At 40.7% G+C, this 19,584-nt stretch overlaps 1 protein-coding gene across 1 annotated transcript in view; it reads right to left on the bottom strand.

Moving 5' to 3' along the window:
• Window positions 1–19,584, bottom strand: part of spon1b (spondin 1b) — a 123,322-nt gene that overhangs the window by 59,151 nt on the left and 44,587 nt on the right. The window contains exons 5-6 of the mRNA XM_084936286.1: window positions 19,129–19,242; window positions 18,189–18,337 (exon numbers count right to left, since the gene is read on the bottom strand). Coding sequence (XP_084792412.1) covers window positions 18,189–18,337; window positions 19,129–19,242 — 263 coding nt within the window. The remainder of the gene's footprint in view (window positions 1–18,188; window positions 18,338–19,128; window positions 19,243–19,584) is intronic.

Genomic DNA, 19,584 nt, shown 5'->3' with positions numbered 1-19,584 from the left:
CAGCCAATTAGAGCCAGTTGAGAGACGTTGTCTGTCTGTCAGCCACCAAAAGCTTTTCAAAAATCCCCCAGGACTGACTCTGTGAACACGATGTGTGCATCTGTGTGTGCGTCCTATTGTTATCAGCTGCTCTCTAACTTAACAAACCTAACGCAAGATCCATAATATTACTCCCACGAGTTCACAAATCAAGATACATGCAGAGGAAAAGTCACACACACACAGACACACATACAGCCAACACTGGGTTGAGCTGTCTCTCATTTTTCCAGCCTCCTCCTGCTCTCACAGACAAATGAAGTCCAAAGATAGTGCAGCTGACAATAGACTTGTAGTCAAGACCGCCTAATCCGAGACCAAGACAAGACCAAGACCAGAGGGTATCGAGACCAAGACAAGACCAAGACCAAGTTGAGACGAGACCAAGACCGAGACCGAGTCGAGACGAGACCAAGACCGAGACCGAGACAAAAAAAGTCTTTAAACTGCAGCCAGATGCTGCTTCGTTTACGGGTGTCAGGCATATTTATGTGTTTTTGCTTTCGCACAGCCCTCCTCACCGCTGTCTACTGTCTCACTCACTTACTGAGAGGACAAACACACGCTCCACTTGACTGTCGCGTCTCTCACCCTCTCTGTTTTTCACATAATGATATTATCCTATATCCTCGCATGTGATTGGCCACAATATGGAGTGATTGGAGCATAACTGAGCCACTTTGTGAGAGCTGAGCAGCGAAAGGAAATTAAGTGAGGGTAGAAATGATTGAAAGATTATTATGGTCTGTTTTGAGTTTTGTTCAAAAAAGAATGACTTCATATATATATATATATATATATATATATATATATATATATATACACACACATATATATATACATACACTGCTATATACATATAACTAGTTTTTTAATTAAGCAGCAAGGCAGAACAAAGTCGGGCCTGTATCAAGACACAGGGACTAAACCCCAATTCAACCAGACCCAGAACTGATCCGGAATCAAAACAGGACTACAACAGTAAACAAGACAGAACCAGAATCAGAACTAGATGTTAGTAGCACTAAAAATCATCATAGACCTGCACTACACTTATTTTTTAATTCTACCAAAGTACACTATTTAGATTGAGAAATGTTTATATAATTATTTAGCCTTGTTGTGCAAACAAGCCTGCATAACTTAATAAATATAGAATTTGAAAAGTAACAAATGGTATCTAAAAAGAAACACTAGGTACATACATGTTCTGATGAGTTTTGGCAAACAACCATTTGACTAACATGTGTGTCTCACCTGCTCTTGTTCCATCTCTGTTCTGTCCTCATTCTCTCTCTCTGTTCCTCTCTCTCCCTCTCTCTCTCTCTGTTCCTCTCTCTCCCTCTGTTCCTCTCTCTCCCTCTCTCTCTCTCTCCCTCTCTCTCTCTGCTCCTCTCTCTCCCTCTCTGTTCCTCTCTCCCTCTTTGTGCTGACAATCAAGCCAAACACCAACATCATCAAATATACAGTTGAAACCAGATATTTACAAACTCTTCAGATAAAAACACAAACACTTTTTTAATTGTAACATCAAATCAGACTAAATGTTTATTTTTTTAGATTGATAAATATAAAAACATATTTGTTAACTTTATTCTGAGCCACACTTATGGAGCTCCACAATTCTTTTCCAGGTGTTTTGGTTGATGTCTCTTGATTTTCCCATGTCACAGAAACAGACTCTGTGTTTTGCCTTATATGCATCCACAGGTGTGCCACCAATTTACTCACATGGACTCTACTAACCTATCAGAAGCTTCTTCAGCTCAGAATGGAATCGTCTGGAGTTTTCTTATTACAGTTTTTCTCAAATGTTAAAACACAAAAGCCAATCCTGTAACCCAAATGACCAGTAGTCTAAACACATTTACTAAATGTAGCCACCATATTCCAGTACCATAAACACATGTCACATGAAGACACAATTCACAAAACACAACCCTCTGTACTCATAAATCTAAACACATTTTTCCTTGCTAAAACACATGTTGCAAAACAACTCTGCTCATATTCTCAAATGAAAGCCCATGTGATGCAAAGTGCTTGCCACAGTCACCAATCTTTGAACACAGGGAACACACCTGGCGTCAGTCACTACACACAACGACTCAAAATTGAAGACACCTGTTGCTAATGATGTGACCCCACCTATAAAAGCATAGTTTGGTGAAGATGCCAAACAATCACAATGGATGAAGGCATTCGAGCGTGCGGAAGGAGAAGAGCTGCAGGCCAAAGAGGAAGAGGGGTTGAGATCAGAGGAGGAAGAGGTGAAGGCCTAAGAAGAAGAGGAGTTCGGAGTAGAGGAGGAAGAGAAGGAGGCCAACAAGAGAGAGGAGAAGGTCCAGGTGGGAGAAGAAGACAACCTCGCACCATCATAACAGATGATATGCGAGCAACAGTAATTGATCATGTCATTGGCCATGGCATGACAATGGCTGAAGCGGGACGAAGAGTACATCCAAACCTGAGTAGGTTCACCGTGGCCACCATTATCAAGGCATTTAGACAACACAACAGGTATAGTACGCTATTGCTTTCTTTGTCACACTACAGTTTTACAGGCCTGTGAAAGTGGTCTGTTACTTTACATGTAGTTTTACATATAAATCAGTCAATTGACAACACATGTTTCTTTCTTTAGAGCTGAAAGGATGCCACATAGAGGTGGGAGGGTTGCCATATTCACAGCGGCACAGGAAACCCTCATTGCAGATATGGTCCGTGAGAACAACTGCATTAGACTCCGAGAGATCAGAGACAAAGTCATTGCAGATAATGTAAACTTTGAGAACATTGATGCTGTCAGCGTGTCCACAATAGACCGAGTTCTCCGGCGCCAACAGATGAGGATGAAACAGGTCTACAGGGTTCCCTTTGAGCGCAACTCTGCGCGACACATAGAACAACGTTACGAGTATGTGCAAGTACGTATACATCCATGTCCACAGTACAGTTAGTGGACATACTGTGTTGCTTAGTGGCCTACATTACTTCTGGACAATACTGTGCTACCTGATTGACCGTTCTGAACACCTGTACGCTTTTCCATGTTCACAGAGGATAATGCAGTTGGACGCGATGGCCAGACCCCATGAGTACCTCTTCCTGGATGAGGCTGGCTTCAACCTCCAGAAATGAAGGCGAAGAGGCCGTAACATCATTGGCCAAAGAGCCATCACTGAGGTTCCTGGCCAACGGGGGGGTAATATTACTCTTTGTGCAGCTATGGGTACGGAGGGGCTTGTCCACCAGCATGCTGTCCTTGGGTCTTACAACACCCAACGTCTCCTCACCTTCCTAGAGGAGCTAAAAGAAATCCTCCTGGACCGTCAACAACACCATCCTAGGCTAGCACATCACATGTATGTGATCATTTGGGACAACGTCCGCTTCCACAAAACACACCAAATCAGAGAGTGGTTCACCACCAACAGTGACCACTTTTTAAACGTCTGTCTGCCACCCTACTCCCCTTTCCTGAACCCTATAGAGGAGTTCTTCTCATCATGGAGCTGGAAGGTGTATGACAGACAGCCATACACAAGAGAGAACCTCGTACGGGCAATGGAGCTGGCCTGTGCTGACATCCCAGTGGAGGCCTTCCAGGGATGGATTCGCCATTCCAGGGCGTTTTTCCCGCGGTGCCTAGCAAGGGACAATATAGCCTGTGATGTGGATGAGGTGATGTGGCCCAATGCAGCTCGGCGACATGATGCCGCACAGTGACTGTGTGTAATACTGTAAAAAGACCGTGTAGACAATAAAAAAGACTTCACACCCTGATCATGTTTCCGAGAGTACTGTTGTGTGCGATAGATTCTGTTTTTGCATTGAGTTGTGTTACAGTAGTGTACGTACATGCAGGATGTTTTTATAGATTTATAGTCTTCATGTGAAACTCACAAATCTAAATGCCTAATCCTCTGCAGGATTCTATGACGATCCGTTACTGTACAGTTTATAAAAATATGCATTGGCAGTTATGAACCAAAGAACCTTCTCACAAATTGAGCATTGTGTTTTCAATTGTTTTGCTGTAGTGTGTAATGCTGTGTATAGTGTTTACAGTTTTGACAGCTTCGAGCTGCTCTCTTGGTGTGGGAGTTTGAGTTTTGCAGTGGGAAGGTGTGGTTGTGTTTATGTAGCTTTAGAGAAGGGTGTTGTTTGGACATTGGGGGACCTGGTGGTAACGTTTGTGACATGTGTTTTAGCATTTGAGAAAAACTGTAATTAACAATAAACTTAGTGTATATGTGCTCCTAAATTTGATGAAAGTGATTAAAATAGACAGCTCCCTCTTTTTATTCTGACATTTAACTAATTCAAAAGATATTTCAACATTTATTTATCTAAAACAAAAGTTTACTCTAAATTGATGTCTAACAGTAAAAAAAAGTTTTTATGTTTTCTCCCTAAAGCAGCGGTCCCCAACCTTTTTTGCGCCACGGACCAGTTTATGCCTGGTTTATTTTCACGGACCGGCCTTTAAGGTGTCGTGGATAAATACAACAAAATAAAACTAGTACCGGTACCGCAAAAAAGAAGATTTATTCATAACACACGTGAAAAGACCCAGGAAAACCGAGTTAACGATCAAAACGATAACAAAATAACGCTGAAAACCGATAAAAACCCTGAAAACCATACATTTCACACCTGAGCCTCAACTCTTGCGGCCCAGTACCAAACGACTCACGGACCGGTACCGGTCCGAGGCCCGGGGGTTGGGGACCGCTGCCCTAAAGTGTATGTAAATATCTGGTTTCAACTGTGAATATACTGCTGTGTATTGAAATTCCTCTTGTTTTGCATAGATATACTGAACAACATCCAAAGCATAATATATAAAATAACATCTACCTGCGTTTTTTCTTTGAAAGAAGCTCCTTATGTCCATTGTTGTGTTCATCAGTACACAATTGAAACCGATTTAGTGAGTTTGTTTAGCCGTGGAGGGTAACAACTGAAAATATGAAATGTAAGCTAAGACTCTCTAAAAAAATCAGCATTCCTGTTCGGCTTTTTATTTATCCATTTGTTGATTCACTCGAAGAGCAAGTAACGCAACCAAGTGATCAGTTTGATATCAATCTTTTGTGATACACCGTCATATTTACATTATTAGTTCAGTACGAATGATTTGCTTTGGTACCTGGTCAAACTTAAGCTCTCCTCGGTCTGCAGCAAACTCGCAGGCAGCAGCTTCTCCCCCCTCGCTCACATGGGTGCTGTGCTCAGTCGCCTAGTGCCTGAGCTCGGATCATACCAAAATTAGGGGGAATTTACGACGGTGCGCTCTGTGCTTCGTGTGTTGTTTTTACCACGTAAAAGTGGTCTCGAGACATCCAACTCTAGCTGACAACACCCTTCACAGTAACCTGCTGTCAAATCACCCCAACACCCAGTAAAGAGCACATACAGCACAAACATACATGAGGTGATAAAGTGCGTGAAATAAAATGTCTAAACTATAAAAAATACACAAGCTAAGCATTGTTTTCTCTAGAGCAGCAGTACTGGGGATAAAAGGGGAATATATTCTAGTTGTATTTTACTGAGGATGATATGTATCTGACTAAAGAAAGAAGCTGCCTGGAGGCAGAGAAAATGTGTGAATTATCAGTGTGGTGTACAGCAGCAGCGCGAATTTGTCCAAGACACCAAGAGATATCAAGGTGAGAGTCCTACTACAATGAAAAACAATCTTGTAATAAAAACTGAATTATCCAACGTCTCCATCAAGAAACGCTGCACCTGGAAGGCTTGACCAGCTGCCTATCACCCGTTTCCCTGAAAGGACCACACAATGTGAAACAGATGCCGTGTATTCACAACAACTACTTACCCTCACATGTGAGTGTTTGCGTGGTACCCTCACAGGTGAGAGCTTTCACTTCCCCACTGAGGCCTTTTGAGCAGAGCCAAAAGACAGTTCTCTCAATGGAGTTTAGAGGCTGTGACGAGTTGACAAAACATTTTGTCAACGCGTCACGGTTTGTGAACATGCAGAGAAAGTACATCACTTAGCATTACTTCCTCGCCTCTAAATGTGACAGATGTCAGCAACGAGAAAGGAATGGAAGGAGAGCTTTGGAGCACTCTCCGAGCGCCTTGCGTTGTCTCTCTTTATTCAGCGGTGCGCTCCTGACTTCTATGGGAAGCAATAAAGATGTAGGGAGTGGTTTTGTGTGTGAGTGCATGCGTGCCTGCCTATCTGTCCTTCTGTCTAGTGGCACGTCTGTAGCAATTTCCTGTGAAGTGTTTTGCAGAGAGAGAGGAAAGTGAAGGATGGAGTTCTTGGTCCTCTTCTCCCTCTCTGTCTATTCATCTTCATCTTACCCTCCACCCTCTTTCTCTGACATTCTCTCTGAAATAAGGACCTTCAAAGCAGGGAGAGATAATGCAAACACTATGAGATTACAGAGAAAGGAAAAAGCAAGAAAAAAAAGGAACTGACATTAGGATGAGAATGTCAAGAAACTGGAAAACCGATATGACATTGGATGGGAATTGTATTTGTATTGCACATTTTATCGCACGTAAATGCTGTGTGCTTTACATAAAAGGAATGTAGCATATGCCTTTGATTGATTGATCATGCTCATAAGAGCATGAGAAAAAGGAAAACATTTCTGGGTGTTTGGGAGGGGATGCCAGTCAGTTAGGCAGTGAGGTGTTTGAAGAAAATGAACGGGCGAAAAGGAAGCAAAAACCCCAAGAAGAAACAGTAACATTATAAAAAAAGACAAGCTGAGAATATAGAATAAAAATAGGAAGCCACAAAGCCTTTTTGAGTTTATTCAATTAAAAGATGACATTCAAGGTCATGGCCTGTTCCAGGAACACTGAGATTACCCTTTGTAAATAAATACGCTACATGAAAAAAAAAAAAACAGATAATTAATGAACTTCTTTAGTTCCTCTAGAAATTCATTTGCTACACTGCTCATTATGTGACATCTTTTTCAGTTTGACGTTATGTATTGAATTCTACCACAGAGCCGGCAGCAACGTTGGTGAGAGGCAGCAGAAAGATAGCGGCAACAATTCTACTGCAGAAAAGGGCAACATTTCCTCTACAACATTCAAGCCTGTACAGCTCTGCTTCTCTTACCTGTTGAAAGTGAAGCTTTGGTTGTTACTATTATATTACACTGTTTGGCTGCTGGGTCATTTTCCTCTAGCTCTGCACTACCATTGTGGACTGGCTATAGAGCAGGTTAGCATATTACCTTCACTTTTATGGACGGATAGTTGTCCGTGGTCTGGAAATAGTTTGGACTTTACTGTCATGTTATAATGCATCTCCAACACATAAAATCTGTAGACTGCTAAACAGAGTTCCTAAACAGAGAAGCCCTCTCCCTCTCCCAGCCACCTCCTCCAGCTTGTCCGGGGCAACACCAAGGCGTTCCCAGGCCAGCCGAGAGATATAATCTCTCCAGCGTGTCCTGGGTCTTCCCCGGGGCCTCCTCCCGGTGGGACATGCCCGGAACACCTCACCCAGGAGGCGCCTAGGAGGCATACTTGTCAGATGCCCGAACCACTTCAACTGGTTCCTTTCGATGTGGAGGAGCAGCGGCTTTACTCTGAGCCCCTCCCAGATGGCTGAACTTCTCACCCTATCTCTAAGTGAGAGGCCAGCCACCCTTCGGAGAAAGCTCATTTCTTCTGCTTGTATCATGGGGGCCCATCCTCCTGCAGGCCACCCGCAGGAGGGGCCTTAGGGGTTGAGTGCATTGTGTGCCGGGCGGCGGCCAGGAGTGGAGGCCTGGTCACTGGTCACCAAGACTGGCAATTGGGACATGGAAAAGAAACTAACACATAAAAATGGCTTAAAACATGTTAATTTCCCAAAAATAAAAAATAAAAATTATTTAAATTATTTATTAGAACGGAGTCTATGACCCAATTATCAACAACAGCTTTTCCTCTTAAATTTCTTGAAAAATGGTCGTCAGTCTCTTGACAGATTTGGGCTCCCATGGTTGCTTTGTGAACAACATCTAATGGCCTTTGTTACCCTTTGTACAAACAACTTTTCTTAACTTAACTTTTCTTTCTTATTTTTTATTCTTATAAGCCTGCTAATTTTGATCAGCTAAGTTTTTTCTCACTCGATACACAACAGTAGTACTTGTGAGGTCGGGCTTTTAACATCAGAGCTGGAAAAGCTGAAATAGCAAAGGAAGAAAGTAACCTTTTACAGCGAGTCAGCATTCCCTTTCCCCCACTCCATCCCAACTTTTCACCCTCTCTGATACTGGTTTTGCCAGAGGTCTCTTCCTGTTAAAAGGGAGTTCTTCCTCGCAACAGAAAGACTTTTAACCTACAATATAAAGCACCATGAGATCACTGTTTTTGTAAACTGATACTAAAAACATTTAAATTGTATTTAAACTGAACTTTCAAAAAAAGTATAAAATTTCCAGACATGTTTTAAGGATGGATGAAAAAATTAAATAATTAAATTTTGAACGAAGTGGACGAAAAAGAAACTGCAAAGAGAAACAAAAAGCGAGACAGAAGATAAAAATATAAGATAAGTAACTTAAGGAACTAAAGTTTGTCCACTTTTAAGAGGGAATGGGAAAAAAAAAGAAAATAGATATTAATAAAGGTAATTCCTAAGGAAATGAAATAATGAAAATAGGCTCAGACTAGCAGCAGAAAGCCACAAACCTCTTGCCATGACCATCCTCTGTGGCACAGAGGTCACTGTGACACATTTCAAACTTTTTGTGAAAGTGAGATTTTAAAAGCGTCACTTTGGGCAGAGAAAATGTCAGAAGCAGATTTCCCCAGGGAGGTCTGATAGGTAGTAGCTCAGGGCAGTAAATGGTCAGATCTATGGCTCAGGGCAACGTTTGGAGCGAAAACCTGTGTCTGTGACCCCCTCTGTCCACCTCTCTTTATACCCCTGCCTCCTTTGTGTCCCTGTTTTAAAAGGAAAAAAAACATTGATTCTGACTGCTGCCTACAGTGCTAAAAGCTGAACAACTTTTTAAAGAAGATACAAAAAAATGGTTCCCACGACAACAGCTGTAGTCATAACACGCAGTGCCCTGAAGCGCTTGCTGAGCAATGCATGCGGAAAGAAGAAGATTGCGATTCACAAATCCTTTCAGAGGTAAGCTGGAGTGTACAAGTAAAATCACCATTAAGGCAAAGAACGAAATTAAGGTAATTAAAATGTGACCAACACTTATTCATTTTAAAGCTGATACAAATTTCTTGTTGGCCAGCAGCTCTTGACATTTCTCTGTCTGATCTTGACGTGATCACAGCTGGTTGAGAGTACGTGGCATTTCAGTGGAAGTAATAATCTGGTAGCTGCAGTTTTTTGTGTCCTCTATCGTGAGCTGTGGCATTAACAAGGATGAGAACGTAATCCATGGCCAGCAGCACTTCACATTTTACAACCTCCATTCATGTGATGGTTATAAACTCTCTGCCTCATGTGACATTTGAAACCAATCAATAATTAAATGCTCCGTGTAATTTTGTTTCTTGAGTTGCAGAGTGGTGACATTAAAACATACTTTTGGGTCCCAAAGGGACAAAAATCTTTCATACTTGTCTGCTCTTAACCTGCTGACATGAGTGATTTTCACTTTAGTTCACTAAAGTAAAAAACCAGACACTTAGCATTATTATCGCAGTGGTGGCACCAAAGGTTATTTAGGAATCATTTGTGGATGATCAAGAATTTGTAGCTAATTTTAATAAGCTGCCCCATACAACTTGCCAATAAGAGGATTCCACGTCTTTAAACAGGATTTAAACAGCCAAACCGTAAGCGAAACGTCAACATTAAAAACACACACTGATCAGATTAAAACTACCTGACATGGGATTACACTGTGCAGTGATTATCACTGTTGCCTGACAGTAAGGAGGTCCAAACCCAGTGGCTCAGTGGGGCCTGTGTGGAGTCTGTATATTTTCCTGGAGCCTGCACTGTGTTTGCCCATAATAAGGGTGAATCCCGCCTCTAGCCTCCGAGCTCAAGCCCTCCAGAAACCCCAAAATGGATATGCATTATCTCATTACAATGCCATGTTCTGCTGGGAAAACTTGGGCCCTTTGTCTGGATGTCACTTTCAAATGCATCACCCACCTAAAGTTTGCTGCAGACCTCATTCCTCAACTAATGTCTCTGTAGCCAGCATAAGCAGAGCATGTTGTCATTACAGTGGCAATTCCCCTTAGCAGTGAGATCTCCCATTAGGATAACATACCCCATCACAGTGGAAACTTGCTGGTTAATTTATGAATGAGAAAAATCAACAAAAAACACAAGGTGCTAATCTAGTCTCCAGATCTCAATCCCATCGAGCTTTAAACAAGCCCAAGCCCTCACAAAGCCCAGAGATTCCATGTTCCTATCATCACTCCAAAGCAAACACTGCATCTGTGCTTTACGGCTAAAAGGATACAACAGCTGACGGTAGCACAGCACCCCTGAATTTCAGGGATTTCACATTTTGCCAGGTGAATTGCATTTTGATAATCTTGATAACCATCTATCAACATATGAACATATGATTCTTTTATACTTCAACGTTTCTTATTTCGTGTTGTAGTCTAAGAAGCATTTTGTAAATCACCTTTGAGTATGTTGCATCCACATAAACAGTCTGTGTGAAGTGCAAAAGAGGGAATGGATGGACTTTTTAGCTTTAAAAAATGTTTCTGCATTCACTAACAGTGAGAGAGTGCCAGCAACGCGTGTGCTTGCCACACCAAAAGCCCTGAAATATTGTCCAGCGTCCCCAGAAGCAAAGTCAGCAGGTGACAGATAATGGGTTCCCAGATTGCATCGTTTGTAATGAAGGCAGCAGGTTTTGTGAAAGTGTTCTAATTCAATGCATTAATCACAACAAACATTTGCAACACAAGTAGTCAGACCAGGTAAAATGTAGTTATACACACATCTGTATTAAACACATTGTGCTGTGGAACTACCTTATGGTGATTTGCATGTTTTACCAATTAAATTCCTTCAACTTGCATTAAATATATCCTAATATTGCTAATTAGGGCTGCCACAAACGATTATTTTGATAGTCGACTAGTCACCGATTATTTTTGTGATTAGTCGACTAATCAAATCCATTGGACATAAAACATACAGTTTATTGCACCAGCACGCATCTGCTCTCATATAACTATCCTTAGCTTACAGCTTTAAGTGTTTAAGGTATGTGCTAACTAAAAATAAAGACAAAATGATAGTTTATTAAATTTTAATGAAATTTGCAGATTGTTTCGGTGAAGTTTAATAAACTCCTTGCTATCTAAAATATAACGGGACACCGGAGTATATTCTCGAGCATCTTACACTTCTGATCAGTTGTCTGCTTGACATTTATTCAGCTGTGTAAAAACTTTAACTTTAATCTCAGCCAAACCGATTTACTCAGGAACAAATAAAATACTAAAAAAAGCCAAACAATAACATTTTGAAGTTATCTAAGTGACTTATATATCATGTTTAACCTGAGTAGCGAAAGACGGCGGTGGGTTTGAAAACGATTAGCCAGGTGTCCGGTGTTCTCACCGGCTCTAGTGAGCCTTGCCCCCAGCTAGCTATCGAGCTAGTGGGTAACAGACGTCTCCGAAAACGTCGGAGCGCTTTTGAAAATATGTGGTGTCTTGATAAACTGAGCAGATATTTATAGTTAGTTATATTCTCGCCTGAAAATATGTTAAACGTTTATTTTGTGACCCAGAAAGAATAATAAGAGTAATATTAAAACTAACTAGCTGCCGCCATTGTTGACAACTGTGCTGGGCCGCGCTATGAATTCTGGGACACAGCTTCTTCTTCTTCGGGGTTTAACGGCAGCTGGCATACTTGTACATGCAGTGCTGCCATCTTCTGTTTCAGTCCGTTATTACACCCTTAAATCCTATTACTTATTCCTGCGTCTTTTGGGATCTTACAAAGCTTCAAACGAAGCGTCGACTATTAAAATCGTCGACTGATTTTAATAGTCGACGTAATCGTGACTAGTCGACTAATCGTGGCAGCCCTATTGCTAATGACACTGATTAAACAAACAATGGAATGGCAGTTTTAAAAAATTAGAATAAAATCCTTTAAACTCTACCTGAGTGTAGTCGTAGGATTACAGGTACTATAAAAGGTCTGCAGCTTATTAACTTCAGTAAACTGCCAACAGCACTTGAGGATACTGGCATGTTTAAATCTGCAATATAATGCTCTATGTGCACTGTGATATGAGCAGATCTGTGCCTGAAGCTTTACAAAGATTATCTCAAATTTTCCACAGGCTCATGCATGTTGGGCTGCGCCCGTTGGGCATTTGTGCAAACGGGAGTGGATGCCAGGTGCAGGAGGAGGACGGACGGCAAGATCGGCAAGTTCAGCTTGACCAAGCAGGAGAGGACTGTTGCAAGTCGTGTCTTTAATGAACGCAGAGGCCTTGTGGAAAAATGTCACAACTGTTCACTCTTTTGTAATGCGACACACGCGGCTCTGTCAACATCATATTTAGCATCTAAATATTTATGTACAGAAAACCCTGTGTTTAACTTTCAATAGGTTATTAAATCTCATGTCATTACTTTCTAATAGAGTATATGACGTCTTCTGCTGCAGCACCTTCCTGACAGAGATGTTCTGGCTTGTAGGTACATCATCACAGTGAGAGCTCTGAGGTCTCATCTCCCCTCCCCGGCCTGTCTGTGTCTCTGTCTGCCAGTCTGCTTGTCTTGTGCCGGGCTTAGGCGTTTGTTAGATGGGGAGCATTGGCTGGCGCTGCGATGGAGAGGTTGGTCTTAAGGCTTTGTCCACACATCACCACAGCTGATTGCTCCTCTGGATGGTTGGGATTCTCAGCTAAGACAGGGATTACTGACCCATGTCGGCTTCCCACCTTTACAGCAGCCACTTCGATGTTCACCCAGTCTGAACCTTAATGCCCCAGCGAATTGAAAGAAAAATGTGTATGTGTGTATCTGTGTTTTACTTTTCTTGTGCCTGAAACCTTGGAAAGTTAACTAATATATATTTTTGAAACAGATACCCAACTATACATAACCCAGCTTAATATAACAAAGCACAGGGCCCTGTGTGGTATTGGTATTTTGGTACCAAGCACATTTTTTGAAATTGCAGCTTCAAGCAGGATAATGTGCCATGTCGCAAAGCTCAAATCATCTCAGACTGGTTCTTTGGACAATGAGGTCACTGTATTCAAATGGCTCCCACAGTCACCAGATCTCTATTCAATAGAGCTCCTCATGGATGTGGTGATATGGAAGATTTACAGAAAATTTGCAGCAACTGTGTGATGGTGTCATGTCAATAAAGGCCAGGATTGTTGAGGGGCCAAGGATGCTGTATCTGGAACACAGCTCGTGCAACAAACACAAAATCATCAGTTTACTGTCCATAGCAATTTACTCTCTACCGTTCACCTTTAGGATATTACTAGGATATGAAATCATTCTTTCAAACTGAAAAGAAGGAAAAATGTCATTCATACTTATCTGCAGTTTAACATGTATAGTAAACGCCAGTATCACAAAATTTCGTTCCAAGCTGAGTAAAGCAGATGGTCTTTCTTTTCATCAACATCTCTAGCAGTGTAAAAATGGGCTGACTTGGCTTATGATCAAAAACTAGCGAATCGACAACCTCAAGCAAAGTACAACAACAAAAGAGCAACATGAAAGAGGTGCCATTCTCCCTCTTACACGTCAGTGTAACATCAAAACACATTTCAAGCTGCTATTTTGAGGCAGTCAGTAGGTGCATTTAAAACAACAGAAAAATTCATCTTAGTCAGTGCACATATAAATGAGAGTGTTAGAAGTTTTCCAAAAAAAAAAAAACTGTACCAGATCCTGATGATTTGCTGATAATTTGCTGTTTATAGCACTTCAGATTTAGGTTTGTGATGCTGACAAAACCAAAAACCAAAACCAGAAACAGACACTTGGCATTCAGCACATATTGTGGACTTTTCCTTTGGAATCAATTTTAAATACTGTGCAATACATAAATATCCGTTTCACTGCCACTTATTGAAGTAGTGTAGCCGCTCTGTCTCAGCTATCCAAGCTCACACTGGATGAGGAGCAGGATACGACTGACAGGCTGCCAGTCCAAAACAGTGCAAAAGTAGCTTTCCAACAGAATGATGATATGGACCATGGGCAGTCAACAAAGTGTAACACACTGCAACTTCAACCACTGCATGCTTGAAAGACCAGCTAACAAAAGCAAGTCATCATTTGGGGAAGGCAAAATAGAGAAAATGTTGATAATGTGTTCCTGAATTCACTGAATCATATAACACAAGTATGGAAACACTTTTAAATCCAAGTGGAAATGTCAGCTTTGTGTTAACACTGTAAATAAAGGCACCTTACATTTAGCATCTGTTCCTCCAAATAACTCTACAGATCTTTTAAACTCTTTAGAAATGAGAGACAAAGGTACAGAAACCAAATGACACAAAATTTCCATAAATTTATACCATATTATTAAATTTACTAGTATACATTACTAGTACAATTATAATATATTGGAAATCCTTTTATTCTTACTGTATATGACTATTTTCATTTTTTGTATTTTTGACCTACTGGGTTGATACTGTATTTACATATTTTTAACTTATATATGTTATAGGTTTAGTGTATCTTAACGGATATGAATATAAAAATATTAGATAAATAAAAATAAGCCAGCCTAGCATATTGAAAGACTGCACACTAGAAACACTGCAGGTCTACAGTACATTTTCACATGAACAGGACACACCGATAAAAAAAAAACAAAACCTTTTGAATCATGGGCGTATTAGAAAAAGTTTTTAAGACTTGGTACAAAGTCCAGCAACTCGATAGCTGACATTCCAGTGTACAATCGGGCTGTTTCATCCAACAGCTCAATAGCTAACATTCCAGTCTACAGTACACAATCAAGCCATCTCATTCTACCATGAGACAGGCTGAAGTTTTCATTGTCTCAGGGTGGTTATTAGCCCCAGAGACAGACAGAGCCAGCCAAGAGAGGAGTTAGGGCTGTCTGTCAGCTTATAATGTCTCCACACAACAGCCCAAACCTAAACTGACAGGCACACACCACACTGACAGCCCACCAGCACCACGCTATTGTTCCCTCGCAAATGGCCAGGACGCACCTATCAGTGCCCACAGAAACAGCGTGAGGCAGAAAGAAAACACACAGAGACATCCATATACTTTAGGTCAAAGCAGTTCACATGAGCAACATTAATGTAACATTTTAATCAGAAGACAGTGCATTTTAGTCTTCTATCACAGTAATCACAGTTTTATAACACACTAACATACTGAACGTTAATGTTAATGTGGTGGCAAAACTGAAACACTGTGTAAACTAAAATGACTGCCAGCTCATTTGAGAGATGGACAAGAGAGCTTATACTATTTATATTGAATATTTCTGTGTAAAATAAATGCACATTATAAAGTGTTAGTGGTATACAGCAAAATAGGCTCTTTTAATGCAGTCAAACGTTTTTGCCATGTGCAATCACTGACATCATTTTATTTTTCCCCAGTCTACCTGTTATGACATCTGTTTATTATAACCTTATTTTGTTTCCACAGTACATCGTGTGATTCTGTGCTTTAGACCTGAAAATTCAGTTTGACATTCCCTTAAAGTTTGGAAATATCCTATAATCAGGTCTTACAAATCAGCTCTTTGCTCCTTCTATATTTCTGGAAAGCAAACAGGGAGACAGGAATTAATAAAAGAAACGGCTGAAATAAACTAGAACTATATCATTGTATTATTTAAAAATTGTATTTATTAATTCGTTTTTTGCAAAGGGAAGCCTTCACAAAATTCCTAAACAGTCACACCTGCATTGCAGGCAAAGGGAAGAAAGGGCATTGTGTTTATAGTAGTGGTGCTGGACAGAGAACGACGGGCTCCAGCTATTCTCCTTAGAGCAGGATTGCTTATGTAACTTTAATGCACTTTAGTTATAATTACATGAAGTTATATTCTTAACTTTAATCCTATTTTCTCATCCTCTGTTACTGCATAATGATTATTGGCAAATGACGCTGCAACTGAGGCTATATTCCCCAACCAAAATAAAAAATAAAAAACAGAATGAACGAGATTTTTAGGCCCTTTCACCAGAGTCAGAATCAAATGTATCAGATTTCCACCACATGCAATCCACTTTAAATCTTTACATTCAGCAGCAGTTAGCTACCTGTGTAGCCAACACAACAGTTACTTGTACCAGGAGCTTAAATGAAATTTTATGGTAAGAAGAATTAATCTGGACTGGGGCTGCAGCGCTTGCAGGACCCTGCAAGGGAGCCTTTGGGCTTTGTTACCATTAGTGCCTTACAATGACCCAACCTGCTGCTGCACTCGTTTATCCAGGAGTGGTCGATGGACCGCTGCGGGGGATGCAGCGAGATGATGTAATTTTATTGACGTTATAAGATAAAAAGAACTCATCTTTTACTTTTCTCTTGCGCTTGAAAGCCTGTGACCAATAATACCCTTAATGTCCCAGCATGTAAGGCAGAAGGACTCATCAGACACTTTTGCATTTGCTTTTTAACCCTACATACAGAGAAGAACCCAACAATCACATGACCCCCTATCAGCATGCACTTTGGCAACAGTGGGAAGGAAAAACTCCCTTTTAACAGGAAGAAACCTCCAGCCATCTCTTGAGTAATTAAAGAGTCTAACTTCCAAATAACTACATTTTATTCACAAATTTTTTGCTTAATTTTGCTGCTGTAGCCACAGAGCCCCTGATTTCTGAGAAATTCAGTGATTTAAAAAGTCTTTTTTCTAAACACTACCCTTTTTCTACATTTCAGCTATACTTTACTAAATCAAAGCTAAATACTTGTTTTGACACAACAGAGCAGAAACACTGTGGACTGCAGAGACACAAGCACGAGTCATCAGAACGGAAACTAAAAAATCTAAAAACAAAAGTCTGAATATGATCTGGTCTGTATATGATGGGGTAAAGATTTTGTCTTTTATAGGCTGGTTTTCAGAACCTTTTATTCACAAATTCATCCATATAAGAGTTTACATGATGAATGGAAAAATTGAGGATAAAAATAAGGTCTTGTGCTGATTATAAATGTCTGAAAAATGCAGTTCTCAGTCACGTATTGCAGCAAGTAAACTCCAAGTGAATGAATGAATATCATTTATAGACGGCAGGTTGAATTCTAATTCACGATGAAGCTATGCAATTTGCAGTTGAATCCTTCCACGCCACCTTATAGTTGCTGGGACTAATCCCAAGATGTAAAAATCACTGTTCCTTTAAGAATTGCAGTACATAAATGTATGAAAAAATGCCTTTTGGTAGTCCAGCATATAGCTATAGGAAACTATATATTATATTGACAGACATCCAAGCATTTGGGTTACACACACACACACACACACACACGCTCAAGCAAACCTGTCAGCTGTGTCCTGTTATGCACTCTTCTCTATCTGCGCTATGTTTCAGTTTTACCACACACACACGCACACACGAAGAAGAAGAGCTGAGACAACAGCTCGTCCTCCCAGTGTGCTATCCAGTGAATGCCTTCCAAAAATATCCGATCCCCTAAAGGCATAGTTCAGTCAAACGAAGTTTGCTGATGGTTTCCAAAGGAATCTGATTTCATGCAGTGGCTAGCATTAAAAGCTGTCAATATGCATCTGGTTTAATAAGCAGAAAGATCATAGATAATAATGCCGAGACATGATGTGGAGATGGGAGTGTCACTGTGGTGCTGCACGTTCATCAGCTGCAGCTTTGAAAATGTGTGTTTGCTCGGCGTGCGTGTTGGTGTGTGTGAGCAATATTTCAGCTTGTTCTTCGAGCAACCTGTCATTAATCTCACAGTACGTTTTAATAGCCCTCGAACCTGAACGCCTCAAATGATGATTATACCATATACATATATACACTGTTATGGTTTTTATTTATACTTTTGATGTGTCGTGCCACTAGAACTTTTAATCCAACATGATGGGAAAGGATCATATGAAAAGATATGAAAATAACACTGACACTTCAAAAACCGAGTGGGTGAGAACCCACAGAGAATCTGTATGATGGTAATCCTACCTTCTGTCGAATCTCTTCTTCCATCTTGATGGGGGAGCCAAACTCAGCCACCTGACGGACTCCCTCACTGGCATAGCCTCCGTACTCCCACAGCACGTAACTTCTGGAGTGGGATGCACCAATCAGAGCTGACCAGTGGTTGGCGCGTCCTACAACACAGGAAGTCAGGAACACTCGTAACTCACTGAAGCTTATGACAACATGTTTATGATTTTTTTAAAAGAAAACTTTTGTTTCAGTTCTTTCATTCACTCATCCTGACTCTGTGCTCATGTTTAACATCTTTAATTTATTTCTACTAGCAGTTTCAGTTACCAGAAGTTACCACAATTGGTTAAGTTACAGTTGTACACGCGTTATGTGTTAGACTGTATACAGAGACTTAGTGAAATCTTGTCATTTACCATGAGGAAACCTTTATAAACCAAATAGTATATAGACATATGTCATCTAAACCTTCATAGAACACAGACTTGTTTGTTGTGTCTATACCAGCGTACTTACACTTGCCAAGTTGTGAGTGTATAAGACAAGCATATCCTAAAGCTGAGTTTGGAATGCTATACACTTCATATCCTCAATGGCTGCCATCTGGGCTACACATCAACCACATTTCAGACATCAAGATGAAGACAGTGCTAATTCTACCTACCTAGCTAAAAAGGGATTTTTATCAAGCAGAACATGTAAACTGGATTCAAACCCAGCACCTTCCACCTATTTATTCACTTATTTATTTACTGTGAGCTGTAGTGAACTTAAAAAAATGTCAATAGCCACAAATTATCAAACAGTTTTTTTTTACTGTTTCTGTCATCACGCTGCCATCTTACAATACTTTTATACATTTTTCATGCAGACCTACAGAGCATTTCCAGGTACCAGAGTGCACTGTGTACATGTATGCATCAGTCAGAAGAAGTTGAGAAGCTGAACTCACTTGGATAATCTTTAGGATGTACTTTCTCTGACCAGTTTCCATAAAAGGTGAGTCTGTACTTGGCGGTTCCACATGCACAGCACTCAATGGCAGGAGCTTGCGTAGCTTCACCCTCTACGAGGAGACAGAATGCGACGATGACAGCACAAACAAAATGACACTCGGGTGTAAAAATTTAAGGTTAATCGGGACGCAGGGCCCTGATTAATCCTAAAAAACACATTTCTGGAGTAAACAAACAGACACACCGACGTGCAAGGTTTGATATAAATGCACACCTGCATAAATTACCTGGCGACTGACAATTTGGAATCACCGAGAATGACACAAAATTACATCCCCGGAATAAACCGTAATTAAAATGACACATTAGCTTTAACTCAGACTTATAACTATTCATATTTTGCCCAGGACCAATGTTTTGCAAAGGTAGGTCAAGGGGATTTCTTGAATATT

Source organism: Perissodus microlepis, chromosome 7, assembly GCF_051167445.1.
Source record: "Perissodus microlepis isolate ML-2025 ecotype Zambia chromosome 7, ASM5116744v1, whole genome shotgun sequence".
NCBI classification, from domain to species: Eukaryota; Metazoa; Chordata; class Actinopteri; order Cichliformes; family Cichlidae; genus Perissodus; species Perissodus microlepis.
This window is presented reverse-complemented; position numbering and strand designations above follow the sequence as displayed.